General features: G+C 37.4%; 1 protein-coding gene and 1 long non-coding RNA gene across 2 annotated transcripts in view; one reads left to right on the forward strand and one right to left on the reverse strand.

The window, feature by feature from the left end:
- Positions 1 to 1,378, forward strand: part of SRD5A2 (steroid 5 alpha-reductase 2) — a 47,141-nt gene extending 45,763 nt beyond the window's left edge. Inside the window, exon 5 of the mRNA XM_057743177.1 lies at positions 1,312 to 1,378. Coding sequence (XP_057599160.1) covers positions 1,312 to 1,378 — 67 coding nt within the window. The remainder of the gene's footprint in view (positions 1 to 1,311) is intronic.
- The window catches only part of LOC130857479 (uncharacterized), a 28,623-nt gene continuing 7,892 nt past the window's right edge, over positions 238 to 20,968 (reverse strand). The window contains exons 2-3 of the long non-coding RNA XR_009054832.1: positions 6,597 to 6,821; positions 238 to 3,104 (exon numbers count right to left, since the gene is read on the reverse strand). This is a non-coding gene — a long non-coding RNA (uncharacterized LOC130857479). The remainder of the gene's footprint in view (positions 3,105 to 6,596; positions 6,822 to 20,968) is intronic.

A 20,968-nucleotide genomic window follows, 5' to 3' on the forward strand; every position in this document is an offset into this window, starting at 1 on the left:
CGCTTTCTCTGAAGGCTCGAGGGAAGAATCCTTCCTTTTTTCTTCCTAGCTTCTGGCAGTGGCTGGCAATCCCTGGTGTTCATGGCTTATAGCTGCATCAGTCTCATCCCTGCTTATCTTCATGTGGCCTTCTCCCCGTGTGTCAGTCTCTGTGTCTCTTCTTTCCCTTTTCATTAGGACACCAGTCATATTGGATTAAGGGCCCACCCTGTTCCAGTATGACCTCATCTTAATGAATATTTGCAATGACCCTGTTTCCAAAATAAAGTCACGTTCTCAGGTACTGAGGTTGGAACTTCAGCATATATTTTAGGGGGAACACAATTCCACCAGTAATATAAGGTAACATTTTCTTGACATTCCCAGGCCTTGTGAAGGGAGATTTTTCCTGGGAACATGACCAGTTCTTTAGGGTTGACCTTGCCCATGCTGTTTGGGGTCTCCTGTTCCCTGTACTTCTCTGTTGAATCCACTGAGTACTTCTTTCTGGCTAAGATATATTTTTTATTGGGTAAAATATAAATAACATAAAAGTTACCATTTTAACCATTTTAAGTGTATAATCCAGTGGCATCAGGTACACTCATCATGTTGTGCAGCCACCATCGCTGGCCTCTGGCTATTACTTTTTTTTTTTTAATATTTGTTTATTTATTGGCTGCGTTGGGTCTTCCTTGCTGCGCACGGGCTTTTCTTTAGTTGCGGTGAGCAGAGGCTACTCTTCCTTGTGATGTGTGGACTTCTCATTACAGTGGCTTCTCTTGTTACAGAGCACAGGCTCTAGGCACGCGGGCTTTAGTAGTTGTGGCACATGGGCTCAATAGTTGTAGCCCAAGGGCTCTAGAGCACAGATTCAGCAGTTGTAGCACATGGGCTTAGTTGCTCCGTGGCATGTGGGATCTTCCTGGCCCAGGGATCGAACCCTCGTCCCCTGCACTGGCAGGCAGATTCTTAACCACTGTGTCACCAGGGAAGCCCCCCCCCCCCCTTTTTTAAAAAGAATTTTATTGAGATACAGTTAACATGCAATAAACTGCATATATTTAGAGTGTACAATTTGGTATCCCAATCTCCCAATTCATTCCCCCCAACCCTCCCCGCCAGCTATTACTTTTTATTTCTCAACGTGAGAAGCTGCAAGATTTATAAGAGATAGGATGCAGGAGGGATGAAGAAGACAGATGGCCATCCAGAAGAGGCAGGCCCTGAATAACTGCAGGCTGATTTGTAACAGGGATTTCAAACAGATCAAACCTCAGTCGCTGACCACTGCTTGGTTGTATTTATAATTATTCCTCTCTTGTCTTTTAGATTCTACCTCAAGATGTTTGAGGACTACCCCAAGTCTCGGAAAGCCCTCATTCCATTCATCTTTTAAAGAAACCAAATAAAAAGGGAACAAAGCTCCCACAATCCTGTTGAAAACCATCAAGCAGCTGAATCTGTAACTTTCAAAGTCCCACTGTGTGTATTTAATAGTAGGCCTCTGGTGTTCTGGCAGCTGGCCTGAGGATTCTGTATGGGTCCCCTTAGTGTCTCCTCCCATCCTCCCTGTCTTGATCTCCTATTGAAGCTTCAACAGGCCCTTTTTTAACGCAAAGACCTCTGCTTCTTAGCTATTTCTCCTAGCAAGTGCAAAGTTCCATGTGTATTTTTTTTTTGAATGACCCAAGTACAGGTGGCTTTATACCTGCTGTATTTCAGTGTAAGACAGCTCTGTCATCAAGAAAGTTTTGAGCTGAAGGCAGTGCTTATAGAATTTATTAAAGTTACACATTTGACACCTATACAAATCAGCAGCGATTTAAATTCTGAAGCTGCAAGACCCAGAGCAATTTTTCTCCCAAATGAAAACCCACTCACATGGATTATCCTTAGTTAACTGTGAAAGATGTGAAATGATTAAGTAGACTTTTAATAGAGGAGCCCTCTCTGAAAATGCAACGACGCATCGACCCCATTTCAAATTTGTGCATTGTCTTAGTGCCTCTGTCTTCCTTAGATTCCACAATCCTCGTTAGAGATATTGTAGGCTAATCCAGAAAACTGGTGTGGGTTTTATTGAAGGTCAGATTTTAATGTCTACAAAGATGACTCTGGTTGACTACAAAGAGCAAAAAAGTGTTCTACAGTAGACTGCAAATTCTTATATTCTTAGGAACTGGTGGAAATATCCAAATAATGAGAGTGTCAGATAAGGGAAATTACCGAGTAAGAGCATATGCTGTTTGCCTCGACAAGACGTACAGCGATGGTGAAGCATCTCAGAAGCACCCAGCAACTCTTCCATTCTGGAGTTTCTGCATCGCAGTCCTCGGGATCTGATCAAGAAGGTGTCCCCTTGGGGTGCCTGGAACATCAGTCCTCAAAAGTCCTGGGAGCAGAGGCTGAAAATTGCAATCGGAGGGTCACCTCTAGGCAGAAAACCTGCTTTGATTGGCTCTGACAGTGTTTCTCACATAGTTTAGTTTTCTATTTTTTTTTTTTTTACATTCAAAGTTTCCAAAATTAGGCGGTTTCTACATTCTCTAGTGTCCTTTAAAACACTGAAAGATCTGGACCCATGGAGCCTGCTAAGAACTGGGACTGGTCAGCTGCTGGACATCAGAATTTGCAGCCTCAGTGGAGGGGTCACCCTTGCATGGGTGTGGAGACTGGGCTCTCTAAGGAAGGCGCTGACCACTCATGATCAGAACGTACGATGAGATTTGTCTCTGCAGGTCTAGGTTTGTAGTCAGTGGTGGTGATATTTAGCAAACCCCTTTGAGAAATGAGCACCCGTTTCATCAGATGGAGTGCTAAGTGCAGGAATTCACTAGGATAAAACACATAGGACAGGCAAAAGATCTGAAGGTGATGTAGATTACTGAAAAATATAAATTGTAACCATATGTATAAATGTGTTGCTGTTTAAATGCCTCTCAAATCATGGACGTTAAGTAATTTTTTGAATTAAAAGATTCCCAGACTCATGAAGATTTTCATAACGTATTGAGCTGTGTTTGTTTCCTCTTTATTCTGTTGTTGTTTTTGTTGTTTTCTGAGTGTTGCTTCCTTTTTTTTTTCTCTCTTCATTTTGCCAACTTGAAATTCAGGGCTCTGAGCTGAAAATAAAAGAGAAATGTGACTTATAGAACTTGTCACACAGCTAAGGACTCCAAGCAGGTGCAATAAAGGCGCAGGAGAGTGTGCTAAGGCTGGATGCCCCTCCTGGTGTTCAGGAATACATGGGGAAGTGGGGGAAACACACTCAGTGAAATAAACCTCAAGGTGTAGCTTGGCCTCTGTGAAATAAACGACTTCCTGTTCTCTCCGTGACATTGAAAACTGCCTTTATGAAATCCTTTGTCTTATTACCATATAAAACATCCGGGCCAGTCCTTGAAGTGTAATAAGTGCTCAATAAATAATAGCTACTAATTGCCCAGTGTGTGCAATCTCAGGACGAAACTGCTATTCAGCAATCGCATGTTTTTGCCACTAGAGGGTGCTCTCTAGAATTTTATTTCTGCCAACCCTGATTTACTTGGGTATCGCGTGTTTGAAAGTTAAAAAAATTCTATTGTCCTTTTGAGTTAACATGATCATGGACCTTCTTAATTTAAATATAGGGTAGAATAAACTTTATGTAATTTTTAAAAATTAATTAATTAATTAATTTTATTGGCTGTGTTGGGTCTTTTTTGCTATGCGTGGGCTTTTTTTTAGTTGCCGTGAGTAGGGGCTACTCTTCCTTGTGTTGCGCAGGCTCCTCATTACCGTGGCTTCTCTTGTTGTGGAACACGGGCTCTAGGCGCGTGGGCTTCAGTAGTTGCAGCACATGGGCTCAATAGTTGTTGCTCACGGGCTCTAGAGCACAGGCTCAATAGTTGTGGCGCACGGGCTGTGTTGTTCTGCGGCATGTGGGCTCTTCCTGGAGCAGGGATCGAAACCGTGTCCCGTGCATTGGCAGGCGGATTCTTTTTTATTTATTTATTTATTTATTTATTTATTTTGGGGGGGGGGATTTTATTTTTATTTATTTATTTTTTGGCACACGGGCTTAGTTGCTCCGCGGCATGTGGGATCTTCCTGGAGTTGGGATCGAACCCGTGACCTCTGCATTGGCAGGCGGATTCTTAACCACTGCGCCACCTAGGAAGCCCAGGCAGGCGGATTCTTAACCACTGTGCCACCTAGGAAGCCCAAACTTTATGCAATTTTAAATATTTTCTTGATAACTGAGGTATTCTCAGTGCTCTAGGGCTATTGTTTTCAACTTGATTTCTCTGTTTGGGTCCAGAATGTGTATGCAGAAGTAATACAATAAAGGTCTGAAGGCATGCTCATCCATAAACATATTTCCCTTTTCTCCTAACATTGGAATGCAATAAAAATATGGTATATTTAGGCTTCTGTGCAGTGGTTTTTGAAATCAGGGGCGAAAATATGACAGTGGCTTAGCTAACAAGATACTCTGTCTTGCTTTTGCCAAAACTTTCCTGGAGTGAATGTTTTCCTACTGACCTGTAGGAGGTAGAAATGTTTTGTTTTCAGAATTAAAGAGCCAAAGCACATTTAAGACATCAGCTAAGACTGGGGTTGACATATACACATTACTATGTATAAAATAGATAACTAGTAAGGACCTGCTGTATAGCACAGGGAATTCTACTCGATACTCTGTAATGGCCTATATGGGAGAAGAATCTAAAAAAGAGTGGATATATGTATATGTATAACTGATTCATTTTGCTGTACACCTGAAACTATCGCAACATTGTTAATCAACTATACGCCAATAAAAATTAAAAAAAATAAGACAAAGTAATAAAATTATAAAAAATAAAGACAAGCAAAAGAAAGTTTTCAGTAAAACAATCTAAAATATTGGGTTGCCCAAAAAGTTCATTTGGGTTTTTCATTACATCTTATGGAAAAACCTGAATAAACTCTTTGGCAAACCTGATAAAATAAAATAGTTAAAAAAAAAAAGACATCAGCTAGTTCCATCTCTTTGTATTATAGATGGAGACATTAAGACTCAGTGTTAAATGCCTTCCAAGGTGTTGCATAGCTGGTCTTGTCCCTTTAAGGATCAAAGTTTTTTTTTTCTTTGTAAAACAAACAGCAGGCTTTTAAAAGAGAGACTCAGCAGAGCCTGCCCAGATAGGCGTGAATTTAAGGCCTGAACACACTCATTCACTCAACCATCACTTATTGAGCATTTATGATATGAAAAACAGTAAGGGGTGGGAGGATATTGTTGAATTAGACATGACTCTTTGCCATTTAGGGGCTACCATTTGGATTTCTGAAGAACTCATGCAGGAGAAAAACAGCCAGAGCTGAAGTGCTGTTTCATGATGCAGATACACATGGACTGTCCCGGGCATTGGGTGGGAACTGCTAACCTCACTCTTTGGGGAGGATCCAGCTGGTGCCCTTATCAGGAACCTATTTGATAAAATGAAGGTGTCGTAGAAATGACATTTGTGTTCAGTTGTGTTAAGTTACAACGTCCCCTCATCCCTAACACTTACCTTCATAAGGAACAACATTGGTTCTGCCACATTCAGAAGGAGAAAAGACTGCTGATGAGAAATTTGCAATTAAATCGTGATGTAGGTGGTTTAGACTCTTTCAAAAGCAAATAAATAAACCTATGATTTTACTGTCCTGTAGTTTTGCAATAGCCGTCTTGGCTTTTTGTGGTAACCTCATGGCAATCTCACCAAGAAGCAAGGGAGAAAGCTCTTGGCATGTGAAGGAATGGACTCATGAAGAGTTATTTCCTTTCTTGCCTGGATTTTGATTCTCTAATAGGCTGTGGGCTGAGGTCCAGGCATGGCAAATAAGCAGGTAACAATAAATGTAAAGCAAAACCTTCTAGAGAAGGCTGCTGATTGTTTGATAGCATCTATACTATCCCATGATGAGCGAGAGGCATGGTGCCAGATGGTAACATGGGTGCTTGGATGATTTAATAGTCATTGAGTGGATTTAACTTCTAAATAAGAGATTTGTTTTTTCTATAAGTCCACTGAGCCGTGATCTTAAAAGGTTCTGTGTTATTTTGGATTGTATTTTATTTCTTCCCACGAACCATAGCTTGGGATTTGGATGAGTGAAATACGTTTTGGGGGAAGGTTAATGTACGTACTAAGCTGTGTTAGTTCCTTTTGTCCTAACCTTCAGGGGTGCAGGGCTTGGCTTTGTGCAGTATAGTCAGAGTCTAGGTGAAGGATATCCAGTATCCTCTCCCACGTGGCAGGCTGGCTGGGAGGAGGAGGACAGAGGGAGAACTTGGAGGAAGGTGGGGATTTACGTGGGAGGAATGGAGTGGGGAAAGTTGGTCAGTGAAGTGCGGCAAAGGGCCTTGGGAGAGGCGTCCTTTTCTGACAGGGTGGCTGCTGCTTCTCCTTCCCCGGTGGCCAGGTCTGTATAAGCCAGATCCTTTCCTTACCCTCCCAGGGGAAAACAAAACCCCTTTGAGAGAGAAAATAAGCTCTTCCTAGAGCTCCTCTTTTATAAGGGAAGAAGCTGAGTTTCTTTAAACACGAGCCATCTGGCTGTGCCTTGCGATAAATAATTTAATTGTATTTCTGTCCGCTCACCTCATAAAGATGGTTTTAAGCCTGTGCAGCAGCGACACTTGTGAGAAAGAGGTGAAGGAATTTTTCCGAGAAGCATGTGGCCGCATCCAAGTTCCATGAGGTCAGTGGGGAGAGGAGAGCAGCCAGAGGAGTTAGCTTCCGTCAGCGTTCTGCCTTGTGGTCTTTGTTTTCCTTTACCCCAGAGGCCCCAGAGAAGAGGATCCTTTTGGGGTGCATTTTTCAGCACTGATTAGAAAGCAAATATAAAAATCAATTAAATTTTGTTAATTAATTCATTAACATTAATTTATTTTGTTAATTTATTAATATGACTCACACTGTATGTAGTGGTATCAATATAAACACAAACTGTGTTAAGTTAAAAATAGGTATTGTACAATACAAACTAGGCAACAATTTAAAAAAGACATAATAAATTAATAGTGGAAAAGAAAAACAATAAAAAACTATGCAATTAATCCCAAAATAATGCAGGGAAAGCAGAAGAAATGAAAAAAAGGGAGGGGGAATAGAAAATAGTGAGATGGTATTTGTGAGGAGTCTGGGAAGGGTTCAGAGGGACCATCACATAAACTGGGTCCTCATTATGTCCATTATGAAACTAGAGATGAATTTTAAGTATGGACAAAACCCTCAATATATTTTATTGAAAATCTGTGATAGAAAAAATGTAAAGGATGAAAACAAGCCCTGTAGCCTTCTATACAGTAGTCATTTGAACTCTTGGGGCTCTATCTAATCCTTATCTGGTCTTCTCAATGCAACTGAAGTCTACTCTTCCCTGACATATGAGGCATTCCTCTTCCCAAATTTACAAGTGCTAGGAATGCTCTAACCCTCTCCATCCCACACTTGGCAACTAGCAGAATTAGCAGAGCCCCATGTAGCTGACAAATGCCACCACACTTTGTCAATAGTTCTAATGCACTTTCCTCCATCCTAAAAGCCATAGAAATGTTAGGTAAAAGCAGATTTGTTCTGCCCTGTACTAGTTTGAGAGATTCATTATTTTCCTTTAGCCAATAAGAACTGTAAGAAAACCCCAGATGCCTGGTGATTGCTGAAGACACATCATATCCAATTTTTCATTCATTAAGCAAATTCATATTGAGATAATTGGATATCTACATGCAGGAGAATGGGTTTGAATCCTTACCTTACACAGCAAACAAAAATTAACTCAAAGTGAATCATGAAACTAAATGTAAGAGCTTAAATTATAAAACCCAATGAAGCAAATATAAGAATAAATCTTTATGATGTTGGATTAGGCAATGATTTCTTACATATGATGCCAAAAGCACAAGCAATAAATGAAAAAATTGGTAAATTGAACTTTATAAAAATTAAAACCTTTGTACCTCAAAGGACACCAAAGAATTAAAAGGCAACCCACATACTGGGAGAAAATATTTGCCAATCATCTATCTGATAAGGGACTTATATCCAGAATATACAAAGAACTCTTACAACTCAATAATAAAACGACAGATAACCCAATTAAAAGTGGAAAAAGGATTTGAATAGACACTTCTTTAAAAAAGATATGCAAATGTCCAATAAGGACATAAAGAGATGCTCAACATTATTAATCATTAGGGAAATGCAAATCAAAACCACAATTAGATGCCATTTCAACCCACTAGAATGGCTATAATCAAAAAGACAGATAATAAGGGGAGCTGATGAGGATGTGAAGGAATCAGAATGCTTATACACTGCTTGCGAGAATACAAAATGGTGCAGCACCTTTGGAAAACAGTTTGGCAGTTCCTGAAATGTTCCTGAAAGTGTTAAACACAGGTTACCAGATAACCCAGCAAGTCTCCTCCTAGGTATTTACCTTCTTTTAGTTGGGTTAAAACATCAAGTGACCTGAAATGACTCTTGGTTAAATATCTCTTGGCAGGGATTACCTTAATTGGCCCCTTGTCACCGGGTTGGCAAGGCAAAGAAATCCAAACAGAGGAGGAGCCCAAAGAGGGGAGAGACTGGGCAGTGCTTGGAGTGCCCTCTGGTGGGGACTGTTTAGATGTGCAGGAGGGGACGTGGGCAACTGGGGGTTGGGGTAAGAATTACCGCACCCGATGGTCTGGGGGGAGAGGCCAGAAATGAAACAAGGGGTAAACCTCAAGGGAGAGAGATTTGATTAACTACAAAGAAGACAAAAAACCTGGCTGTGCGTTCCCCATCACTGGAGCATTCCAGAAGAGGCTGGAAGATGACTTGGGGAAGGTCAGGTTGAATGGAAGCCAGGGCTTAGCCTAGTGTTCTCTAAGTCCTCTTCTAAGTTTGTGACTCTAAGTGCTAGGCATTGAAGACAAAATTCCTGGTTGACAAGTTTTCCTGGGCCAACCTGGCCTACAGGTCCAGCTGGTTTATGGAAATCAATCTAGCCCCGCCTAGGATTTCTCAAGGCATCGATAATTCAGTAGCATCAGGCTCTGGGTCTGAGCCAGTAACACCCGGATGTGAGTGGATGGAAAATTCAGGACTCAAGAAGTTTAGCTCCATTCCAGGGAAAGCTGTACCTCCTGGAGCACCAGATTCTGGGAAACAGGTACAGAACTTCCGTCTAAAGAAGTGGAGTGAATGCTCCAAAACACTTGTACTGCTTGCATTCAAAGGAACTAGTAAAGGAAAAAAGATGGAGAAACTGTGATAGGGGAGAAGAGGCTCTAGAAAAATGACATATCAACGACTTGATTATGTAAATCACTTTTTTAGACAAACCTTTTTCTTCATTCATTTTTAGGAGAAAGAAGAACATAAGATAGCAAAATGATATTAGAGATGTCTTTTCCTTATCAACTTGATAAGAAATAATTTATTTACAACCAACTGCATCTGTTTCAAGTGTATATATGATCAGTTTGACAGTTATATACATGGTGAAACTATGACTCCAATCATGATACAGAATATTTCCCCATCCTCAAAAAAATTCCTTATGCCTCTTCGCAGTCCATTCTTCCCTCCCCCCCAGTCACAGACAACCACGGATGTGATTTTCCTCAGTATAGGTTAGTTTGCATTTTACCTGAATGGAATCATACAGGATGTACTCTGTGTTGCTTCCTTCACTGGGCATAGCATAGCAGTCATGAGTCATCCATGTGATTGTGTGGATCAGCAGTTCATTCCCTTGTATTGCCAAGTAATATTGCATTAAATTTGCCAAAATATATCACATTTTATTTATCCTTTCACATGTTGATGGATATTTGAGCTGTTGCTAGTTTTTGACAATTGTAAATAAAGCTCTCAACATTTATGTACAGATTTCTGTACAAATGTAAGTTTAATTTCTCTTGGGTAAATGCATAGGAGAGGGATCGCTGGATTATGGTGCATATGTTTGTAGGAAACTGCCAAATTGTTTCTGAAACTGAAATGGGTGAATGTTTTTTGTGTTTGTTTTTCTTAGTTTAATTTTATTTTTTGAAGAAGAAACTGCCAAACTGTTTTTCCAAAGTGGCTGCATCATTACTTTTTTTCTAGATGTTTTATAGCTTTATGTTTTTCATGTAGGTCTATAATCCATTCTGAGTTATTTTGTAAGAGGTGAGATTTGAGTTAACATTAACTCTTTTTCACATATGAATATCTAATTGCTCCAACATCATTTGTTGAAAAGACTCTCTTCTCTGCTGATTTGTTGTGTACATTTGCCAAGAACCTGTTGACTGTATTTGTGGGGTCTGTTTCTGCACTTTCTATTCTGTTTCACTGATCTGTGTGTCTATTTGTTGCTAATACCACACTGTCTTGATAACTTTAGATTTATGTTTTGATATCAAGTAGTGGGATACTCTGACTTTGTTTTTCTTTTTTAAAATTGTTCTGGCTATTGTAAATTATTTGTCTTTCCATATAAATTTTAGAATCAGCTTATTATTCTCTACAAACTCCCCTTTTTTATGTTTTTATGTGTATTGCGCTGTAACTATAGCTCAATCTGAAGAGAACTGATATCTTATTAAGACCGAGTTTTCCAATCCATAAATATTTATTTAGCTCTTACCTGATTTCTTTTATCAGTGTTTTGTAGTTTTCTGCATACAGATCCCGTACATATTTTGTAGCATTTCTATCAAAGTAGTCCATTTTTGGATGTTATTGTGAATGGCACTGTTTTATAAAATTTGGACTTTGTTTTGAATTCTAATTTACTTTTCCTAATTTTAAAAAGTAGAATCTTAGATTTCATATTTTCTAAGTACTTAGTGCTGTAAATTTCCCTCTAAGCACTGCTTTACTGCTTCCCCACAAAGTCTGGCATGTTGTGTATTTGTTATATTCAGTTCAAATATTTTATTTTCTTTATGGTTTCTTCTGTGACTCTTGGACTGCTTAGAAGTATTTTCTTTAGTTATCAAATACTTAGAAAAATTTCAGATATCTTTCTGTACTGACTTTTAATTTGCTTCCATTGTGGTAAGAACATACTTTGTATGGATTGAATCCTTTTAAATTTATTAAAACTGTTGTTATGACCTAATGTGGTCTAGGCTTGTAAATGATACATGTGCACTTGAAAAGAATGTGTATTCTACCATTATTGGCGATAGTGTTTTACACGTACAAATTAAATGAAGATTAATAGATTCTATTTTTTAATGATTTTTTGGACTAGCTGTTCCATAAATTACTGAGAGAAGGTTGTTAAATTCTCCTTTTATAATTATGAGATTATTTCTTTTTAATTAATTTTTATTGGAGTATAGTTGCTTTACAATGTTGTGTTAGTTTCTGCTTTACAGCAAAGTGAATCAGTTATACGTATACATATATCTACGTTTTCAGATTTCCTTCCCATTCAGATACTGTATAGCACAGATCACTGAGTAGAGTTCTGTGTGCTATACAGTAGGTTCTCACTAGTTATCTGTTTTATACATAGTAGTGTATATATGTGGAGATTGTTTATTTCTAAGTCTATCAATATCTGCTTCTTGTATTTTGAGGCACTTAGGAGTGTGTGTGTGTGTATACATATATGTTTTTTATTGTTATAGCCTCTCAATTAATTAATCTAAAAAGCTAACAGGTAACATTAACATTATGCAATGCTTCTCTTTATCTTTGACAGTACTCTGCTCTTTATCTGAGAGTCTGTTTTATCTGATTTTAATATATCCATTCCAGTCTTCTTATGCTGACTTTTACATGATATATCTTTTCCCCTGTATTGCTTTCAATCTTTCTGTGTCTTTATATTTAAAGTATGTCTCTTATAGGCAACATAGGTTTAACCTTGCCTTTAAAAAATCTAGTCTGATAATTTTTGACATGTTTAGTCCATTAGCATTTAATGAAATTATTATTATGATTGGATTTAGGTCTATCCATTTATTATTTATTTGATTTGTTCCCTCTGTTCACTGTTTCCTCTGTTCACTGTTCCTTTTCTGCCTTATTTATGTACATTTTAAAATTCATTTTAATGTTATATGTTGGATTTTTAGCTATACTTTTTTATACTTTTTTTAAAAGCTAACTTTTACTGAGATACAAGTGACATACAATAAACTGCATATAAAGTGTACAATTTGATATTTTTACCTTATTAGTAATCTGTATATGGCAATCCCAATCTAGCTATACTTCTTTGTGTTATATTTTTAGTTAATATTTTAAGGGATTACATATCCATCCTTAGCTTTTCATGGTCTTAGAATTAATCTTAGACTTAGTAACTGAGAGTTAATCTTATATCACTTCATCTGTCTATACTCCTTGCAATTGTGTAGGTCCATTCATTTATGCCCCCACCATGCTTTACGCTGTAGATGTCCTATGTATTACATCTACATACACAGTAAGCTCTATAAGGCAATGTTAAAATTTTGTCTTTAAATAGCCATCTGTATTATAAAGGAATTAAGAGAAGAAATAGCCTTGTACCTATATCTCTATATTTACTCTTTCCTGAGTTTTCTCTTGGTATCATATTGCTTCAGCCTAAAGAGCTCACTGTAACATTTCTTGCAGTGCAAGTATGGTAGCAATGAGTACCCCCAGCTTTCCACTATTTGAAAGTGTCTTTCTTTCACCTTCATTCTTGAAAAGTATTTTGGTGGTAGACAAAATTCTTAGTCAACAGTTGTTTTTTTTTTAAACCTGTCAGTGCTGTAAAGATGTTTCACTGTATGCTGGCCTCCTTGGTTTCTGATGAGAAGTTGTAATCATTCAAATAATTGTTGAATGTTATGTGTCATTTTTTTTCCCAGAAATCATACTTCATGATTTTCTCTTTATTTTTGGTGTTTAACTGTTTGAACATCATGTGTCTCTTCAGATTTATCCTTTTTGGGGTTCATGAAGCTAAAGAATTTGTAAATTTAAATCATTAACCAAATTTTGGAAGTTTTTGGCCGTTATTTCTTCAAATATTTTTTTTCTACTCCCTTTTCTCTGCTTTCTTTGTCTTTAACTACATTTACACATATGTTAGACCTTTTGAAATTGTTCCATATATCCAAGAGGCTGTGTTGATCTTTTTCCTGTTGTTTAGATCGTATACTTCCTATTGATCCACCTTCAAGTTACTGCTTTCAGAAGAAAGCCATAAAAAGGGGACGTTATTGTTTTCCGTTGTGTTCCTTGCAGCAGGTTTCAACTCTCCTCCAAAAATTGCCTGCTTTTATTCCATCTCTAGAGTCTCAGGTAGTTGTTTTTATGTTTTGCCCAGATTTTATAACTCTTATTTGCAGCAAGATCAGGTTTTTAGGTGTTCATTTCCCAATATAGTAAGAAGAAACTAAAGGTAATATTTTACCTTGAAGTCAGCATGGGTTTAACCCAACCACTCACAATTTATACGATCATATTCACAGATCGTTTGCAATGAATGAATAATAATGACCTAAAGTCTGTAAAAACAATTAAAAAAAGATTGAAAACTATTTATTATACCACACTTATTAATGAAAAAAGAACTCACATCTATAACATTTTTCATTGATTTACTCCTAGTTAACTAGAAAGATCTTGCTGACTCTCAATGCCTTGGTTTCATTATCAGTGTTTTAAAAGGTTAGACTATACTGGCCTGCCCTGAAAAATATTCTACAGTGATAAGAAATGCTGCTTGCAAAAAGATTGCAGGTTAAAGATCCATATATTTGGGGTCTGTAGGGTTAAACAAAGTTGAATAGGGTTCTTTTCTGCAATATTTTTCAAAGCCTTTAATATGCTAATACATGTTCTGAGTTTCCAGAAAGAGGACAAGGACAAGCTATTACTTATTTTTGCTTTTGTCTCAGGCTTTAATATGGCTTAGTGTGTTACCGATCCTGCCTTTATTTAAAACCTTGACATTTTGTTCATCATGGACTTTTTGTACATTGATTTGTTTCTTAAATGTTGAATTAGAATATCACTTACCTCGATTACTGAGTTTTTTGTGCCCTCTTAAATTTTGCAGTAGAGACAAGTGACAAGTGCCTCTTTCACGTCACTTGCCTCATTCTAGTCCTGGTGCTGATAGCAGCTGAATTGATAGATTTACTAATAAGGCTTTGTATTTCCCCAAACATGAAATCAAACAAACTTATCAGCTTGCAAGATCTTCTATGGCTTGACTCTTATGAACCCCTTATCCTTTCTTTCTATACTTTACTTCCTTCTTGTCACATGAACATTCTGCACTCAATTACCCCTTCAAGTTTTTGTTCCTTTTCCACCCAAACTAGGAATATCTCCCCCACTGCATTTCTTATCCTCAGCTAATTCAAACTCTTCTTCAGAATTCTGTTCAAGTCTCACTTCCTTCTTTCAAGCTCCCCAGACTCCCTCCGTCTGCTGATTTGTAGTTCATGCGTTTCCCACTTGCCCCACACAACTTGGTCATGATTTATGTCCTGCCTAGGATGGTTTCTCAATTATTTTATGACCGCATGTCTTGTCCCTTCTCAGGTCTAGAGCCCGTATCTCACACTTCAATATCCTTTTAGCACAAAGTATTTTGCGAAGGCATACAGGGCTCAGTAACTGTTGTTAATTTGATAGATTGCTTCAGAATTCCCTCAACTCACTCTTCTTCCCTTGACTCGCTGCTCTTCTCTTTTCCTAAGTTTCAGATGTACAGCATTATAATTTGACGTCTGTGTATGCTACAAAGTGGTCACCACCACAAGTCTAGTTGCCATCTATCACCATACAGTTGACCCCCTTCACTCATTTTGCCCACCCTCTAATCCCCTCACTCTTTGGTAACCACTAACCTGTTCTCTGTATCTTTGTTTTTATTTTATTTTCTTGTTCACTTGTTTGTTTTAGATTCCATATATGAGTAAAGTCATACAGTATTGTCTTTCTCTGTCTGATTTATTTCACTTAGCATTATACCTTCAAGGTCCATTCATGTTGTTGCAAATGGCAGAATTTCATTCTTTTTTATGGCTGAGTAGTAGTCCATTGTATATGTATACCACATTTTCTTTTTCTGTTCATCTACTGATGGACGATTAGGTTGTTTCCATATCTTGGCTATTGTAAATAATAATGCTGCAATGAACATAGGGTGCATATATCTCTTCGAATTACTGTTTTCATGTTCTTTAGATAAATACCTGGAAGTGGAATAGCTGGTAATTCTATTCTTAATTTTTTGAGGAACCTCCATACTGTTTTCCATAGTGGCTACATCAATCTACAGCACAACCAACAGTTTATGAGGGTTCTCTTTTCTCCATATCCTACCCAACATTTGTTTTTTCTTGTTTTTTTGATAATAGCTGCTCTGACAGCTATTGTGGTTTTGATTTGTATTTCCCTAATAATTAATGATGTTGAACATCATTTCATGCGCCTGTCAGCCATCTGTATGTCTTCTTTGGAAAACTGTCTATTCAGATCCTCTGCTTATTTTTTTACTCTGCATGTTTGTTTTTGTCTTGTTGAGTTGTATGAGTTCTTTGTATATTTTAAATATTAACCGCTTATTGGATATATCATTTGCAAATATCTTCTCCCATTCAGTAAGTTACCTTTTCTTTCCTTCTTTTTTTCTTCTGACAATGGTTTCCTTCTCTGTGCAGAAATTTTTAGTTTGATGTAGCCCCATTTGTTTATTTGTGCTTTTGTTTACCTTGCCTTTAAACTCAGATCCACAAAAGTGTCACTGGGACCGATGTCAATACTTATGTTTTCTTTTGAGAATTTTGTGGTTTCAGGTCTCAGATTTGTTATCCATTTTGAATTACTTTTGTGTATGGTGTAATATAATTGTCTTCTTTCATTCTTTTGCATGTGGTTGTCCAGTTTTCTCAACACCATTTATTGAAGAGACTATCCTTTCTCCATTGTATGTTCTTTGCTCCTTTGTTATATTAGTTGTATGTATGTATGGGTTTATTTATTGACCCTCAGTTCTGTTCCACTGATCTGTGTATCTGCTTTTGTGCCAGTACCATACTATTTTGATTACTATAGCTTTGTAGCGTAGTTTGAAATCTGGGCATGATACCTCCAGATTTTTTCTTCTTTCTCAAGGTTGTTTTGGCTATTTGTGATATTTTGTGATTCTATAAACATTTTAGAATTATTTGTTTTAGTTCTGTGAACTATGACATTGAAATTTTGATAGGGATTCCACTGAATCTGTAGGTAGTTTTGGGTAATATGAATATTTCAATAATATTAATTATTCCAATTAATGATCACAGAATATCTTTCCATTTATTTGTGTCTTCTATTTCTCTTGCTGTTTTTTTCAGATCTTCATTGGAGTATAGTTGCTTTACAATGTTGTATTAGTTTCCACTGTACAACAAAGTGAATCAGCTGTATGTGTACATATATTCCCCTATCCTCTTCCTCTTGAGCCTCCCTCCCACCCTCCCTATCCCACCTTTCTAGGTCATCACCAGGTATTGAGTTGATCTCCCTGTGCTATGTAGCAGCTTCGCAATAGCCATCCATTTTACATTTGGTAGTGTATATATGTCAATGCTACTCTCTCACTTCATCCCAGTTTCCCCTTCCCCCTCTGTGTCCTCAAGTCTCTTCTCTACATCTGCATCTTTATTCTTGCCCTGCCACTAGGTTCATCAGTATCTTTTTTTTTTTTTTTTAGATTCCATATATATGAGTTAGCATATAGTTATTTGTTTTTCTCTTTCTGACTTATTTCACTCTGTATGACAGACTCTAGGTCCATCCACTTCACTACAAATAACTCAGTTTCATTCTTTTTCATGACTAAGTAATATTACATTGTATATATATACCACATCTTCTTTATTCATTCATCTGTCAATGAAGATTTAGCTTGCTTCTATGTCCTGGCTACTGTGCTGCAATAAACATTGTCGTACATGTGTCTTTTTGAATTATGGTATTCTCAGGATATATGCCCAGCTGTGGGATTGCTGGGTCATATGGTAGTTCCATTTTTAGTTTTTTAAGGAACCTCCATAGTGTTCTCCATAGAGGACGTACCAATTTACATTACCACCAACAGTGCAGGAGGGTTCCCTTTTCTCCACACCTTCTCCAGCATTTATTGTTTCTAGATTTTTTGATGATGGCCATTCTGACTGGTGTGAGGTGATACCTCATTGTGGTTTTGATTTGCATTTCCCTAATGATTAGTGATGTTGAGCATCTTTTCATGTGTTTGTTGGCCATCTGCATGTCTTCTTTGGAGAAATGTCTATTTAGGTCTTCCACCCATTTTTGGATGGAGTTGTTTGTTTTTTTGATATTGAGCTGCATGAGCTGCTTGTATATTTTGGAGATTAATCCTTGTCTGTTACTTTGTTGGCAAATATTTTCTCCTATTCTGAGGATTTTTTTGTCTTGTTTATGGTTTATTTTGCTGTGCAAAAAACTTTTAAGTTTCATTAGGTCCCATTTGTTTATTTTGCTTTTTATTTCCATTACTCTAGGAGGTGGGTCAAAAAGGATCTTGCTTTGATTTATGTTATAGAGTGTTGTGCCTATGTTTTCCTCTAAGAGTTTTATAGTGTCTGGCCTTATGTTTAGGTCTTTAATCCATTTTGAGTTCATTTTTGTGTATGGTGTTAGGAAGTGTTTTAATTTCATTCTTTTACATGTAGCTGTCCAATTTTCCCAGCACCACTTGTTGAAGAGGCTGTCTTTTCTCCATTGTGTATTCTTGCCTCCTTTGTCAAAGATAAGGTGACAATATGTGCGTGGGTTTATCTCTGGGCTTTCTATCCTGTTCCACTGATCTATATTTTGTTTTTGTGCCAGCACCATACTGGCTTGATTACTGTAGCTTTGTAGTATAGTCTGAAGTCAGGGAGCCTGATTCCTCCAGCTCCGTTTTTCTTTCTCAGGATTGCTTTGGTGATTCAGGGTCTTTTGTGTTTCCTCTTCTTCTATTTCTTTCATCAGTGTTTTATAGTTGTCAGTGTACAGGTCTTTCACTTCCTTGGTTATCTTTATCCATAGGTATTTTATTCATTTTGATGTGATTTTAAACAGGATTGTTTTCTTGTTTTCTCTTTCTGATAGTTCATTGTTAGTGCATAGATTTCTATATATTGATTTTTTTCCTGGAATTTATGAACTCATTTATTAGTCCTAAGAGTTTTTTGGTGGACTCCTTAGAGCTTTCTGTACCTTGTTTCATGTCATCTGCAAATAGTGATAGTATTACTTCTTCATTTCCAATTTGGATTTCTTTTATATTTTTCCTGCCTAATTGCTCTAGCTAGGACTTCCAATACTATGTTGCATAAAAGTTGTGAGAGAGGGCTTCCTTGCCTTGTTCCTGATCTTAAGGAAAACCCTTCAGCTTTTCACCTTTGAGTATAATGTTAGCTATGGATTCATCATATACAGCCTTTATTATGTTGAGGTACATCCCCTCTAGACTGACTTTTTTGAGAAGTTTTATCATACATGAATGTTGAATTTTGTCAAAAGCCTTTTCTGCATCTATTGATATGATTATATGGTTTTTATCCTTTGTTTTGTTAATGTGATGTATTCTGTTGATTGATTTGTGGATATGGGACTATCCTTATATCCCTGAAATAAATCCAATGTGATTGTGATGTATAATCCTTTTAGTGTATTGTTTTATTTGTTCCCTAATATTTTGTTGAGGATTTTGTACCTATGTTTATCAAGGATATTGGCCTGTAACTGTCTTTTTTTGTGGCATCCTTGTCTGGTTTTGGTACAAGGGTTATGCTGGCTTTGTAAAATGTTTCTGGAAGGATTCCCTCCTTTCAATTTTTGGGAAGAGTTTGAGAAGGATAAGTATTAAATCTTCTTTAAATATTTTGTGGAGTTTGCCAGTGAAGCCATTTGGTCCTGGGCTTTTGTTTATTGGGAGATTTTTGTTACTATTTCAATGTCCTTACTAGTAATTGGTCTATTCAGGTTTTCAATTTCTTCATGATTCAGTCTTGGAAAACTATGTTTCTAGGAATTTATGCATTTCTTCCAGGTTGTCCATTTTTTGGGCATATAATTGTTCATAATAATCTCTTATGATCCTTTGTATTGCTATGTTATCAGTTGTTACTTCTTTTTCATCCTTGATTTTATTTATTTGAGTCCTCCCTTTTTTTTCTTGGTTAGTCTAACTAAAGCTGTGTCAATTTTGTTTAGCTTTTCAAAGAACAAGCTCTTAGTTTCATTGATTTTTAAAATTTTTTCAGTCTCCATTTTAATTATTCTTGCTGTGATCTTTATTATTTCCTTCCTTCTGCTAATTTAGGCTTCCTTTGTTCTTTTTTTTTTTTTTTTTACACCTTTAGATGTAAAGTTAGATTGCTTATTGGGGATTTTTCTTTTTTCTTGAGGTAGGCCTGTATTGCTATAAACTTCCCTCTTAGAACCACTGTTGCTATATCCTGTAGATTTTGATATGTCATATTTCATATGGTTTTTTTATGTAGTTCCTCTCTGTTCCTTTCTTCTTCTCTTTCTCTCTTTCCTTGTGGTTTTCTTCAGTGTTATTTTTAGATTCCTTTCTGATTTTCTTTTGTGTATTTACTATATTTTTTCCTTGTGATTACCATGAGTTTCACCTATGACATCCCATGTAAGTAGCAATCTGTTTTAAGTTGGTAGACACTTAAATTTGAACACATTCCAAAGGTTTATCATCTTGTGCCACCTCCCACCTTTTATATTTTTGATGACACATTTTATATCTTTTTACTTTATGCATCCCTTTAATTATTGTAATTTAATTTTTTTATACTACTTTGGTCTTTCAACCTTCATGCTTGTTTTGTAAGTGATTGATCTACTACCTTTATTATATATTTACCTTTTCCCTCTGTGTTTGTTTCTATGTATTAGGTAAATCAGCTCTCTCTCCCAGCCTTGAAGGAGTGGCCTTGTTTAGGAGATGTCCTCTGGGGCTTAGAAGTGAAATCCTGCCTTGCCACCAAAGCCAAGTGTTTAAGGCATGTCCCTATGTGGTGCTGTGTGTGCCCTTCTGTTGTGGTGGGTCCATGGCTGCCACTGGGGTGTTGGTGGTTGAGGCTATTGCTCAGTTGGCTGTGAGGCCTGGCTGATGTGCAGGAGTGCGTGGGGCTCTTGATGGGGCACAACCACTGGTGCTAACAGGTTGGATAGAGAATTCCAAAATGGTGCCCACCAGTGCTGGTATTATCAAGATAGCCTGAGATCATATAAATGGCTCCCACCGGAGACTCAGTCCCTGGGGAATGTCCTAACTGGTTCCTGCCTTTTTGGCAGATGCTTCAAGATTAGCAGGTGGGTTCCCTTCATTTACAGTTCATGTGCTTTTCAATCTGGTGTTTTTGCACTGGTTTTTGTTGAGTGAAGCTATGTGCAAGCCCTTCAGCTGTAATTTATTTGTTCCCTGCAGTTCTTCAGATTTGTTGTGTTCTTGGAGTTTGAAGGAGTTCCCTCCAAGGATCTGCAAGTTTATGAACACTTTCCTGCAAACCATTCTCAGCTCACAAGGTAAATAGCAGCATAAATAGTAGAACTTTTCCTTCCTCAGAAATGTAGGTATCTGACCAAGGATATAACTGATGAAGTAGCAATGTGTTCTCTTAATCCGTTGTCTCTATTCTTTACACTATCAGTTGTTTCAACTCCTCCTTCAAGGAGAACCTAAAATCTTGCTGGGCCTCCTGCCCCTCAAGCTCATCTCTGTACCAAGTAACTTGCCTGCTTCATCTGCTTGGAACATTGCAACCAAGATGCAACTGATGTTTAAAGGACTCTACATGGCTCACTGAAGGTTTTCTCCAATAAACAAACATCTGAATCTTAGATGGAGAGCAAAGCACTCTGAAACCAAGAGATCTGGTAAAGGGAAATCTGATGTAATCCCTCTCAGCCTTCTTTCTATTGTTAGTCTTATCAGAAACAGAGCCCACAGTTTGTGCAAAAAAAATTATAAT

The sequence above is a fragment of the Hippopotamus amphibius genome, chromosome 7 (assembly GCF_030028045.1).
Source record: "Hippopotamus amphibius kiboko isolate mHipAmp2 chromosome 7, mHipAmp2.hap2, whole genome shotgun sequence".
Lineage (NCBI taxonomy): Eukaryota > Metazoa > Chordata > Mammalia > Artiodactyla > Hippopotamidae > Hippopotamus > Hippopotamus amphibius.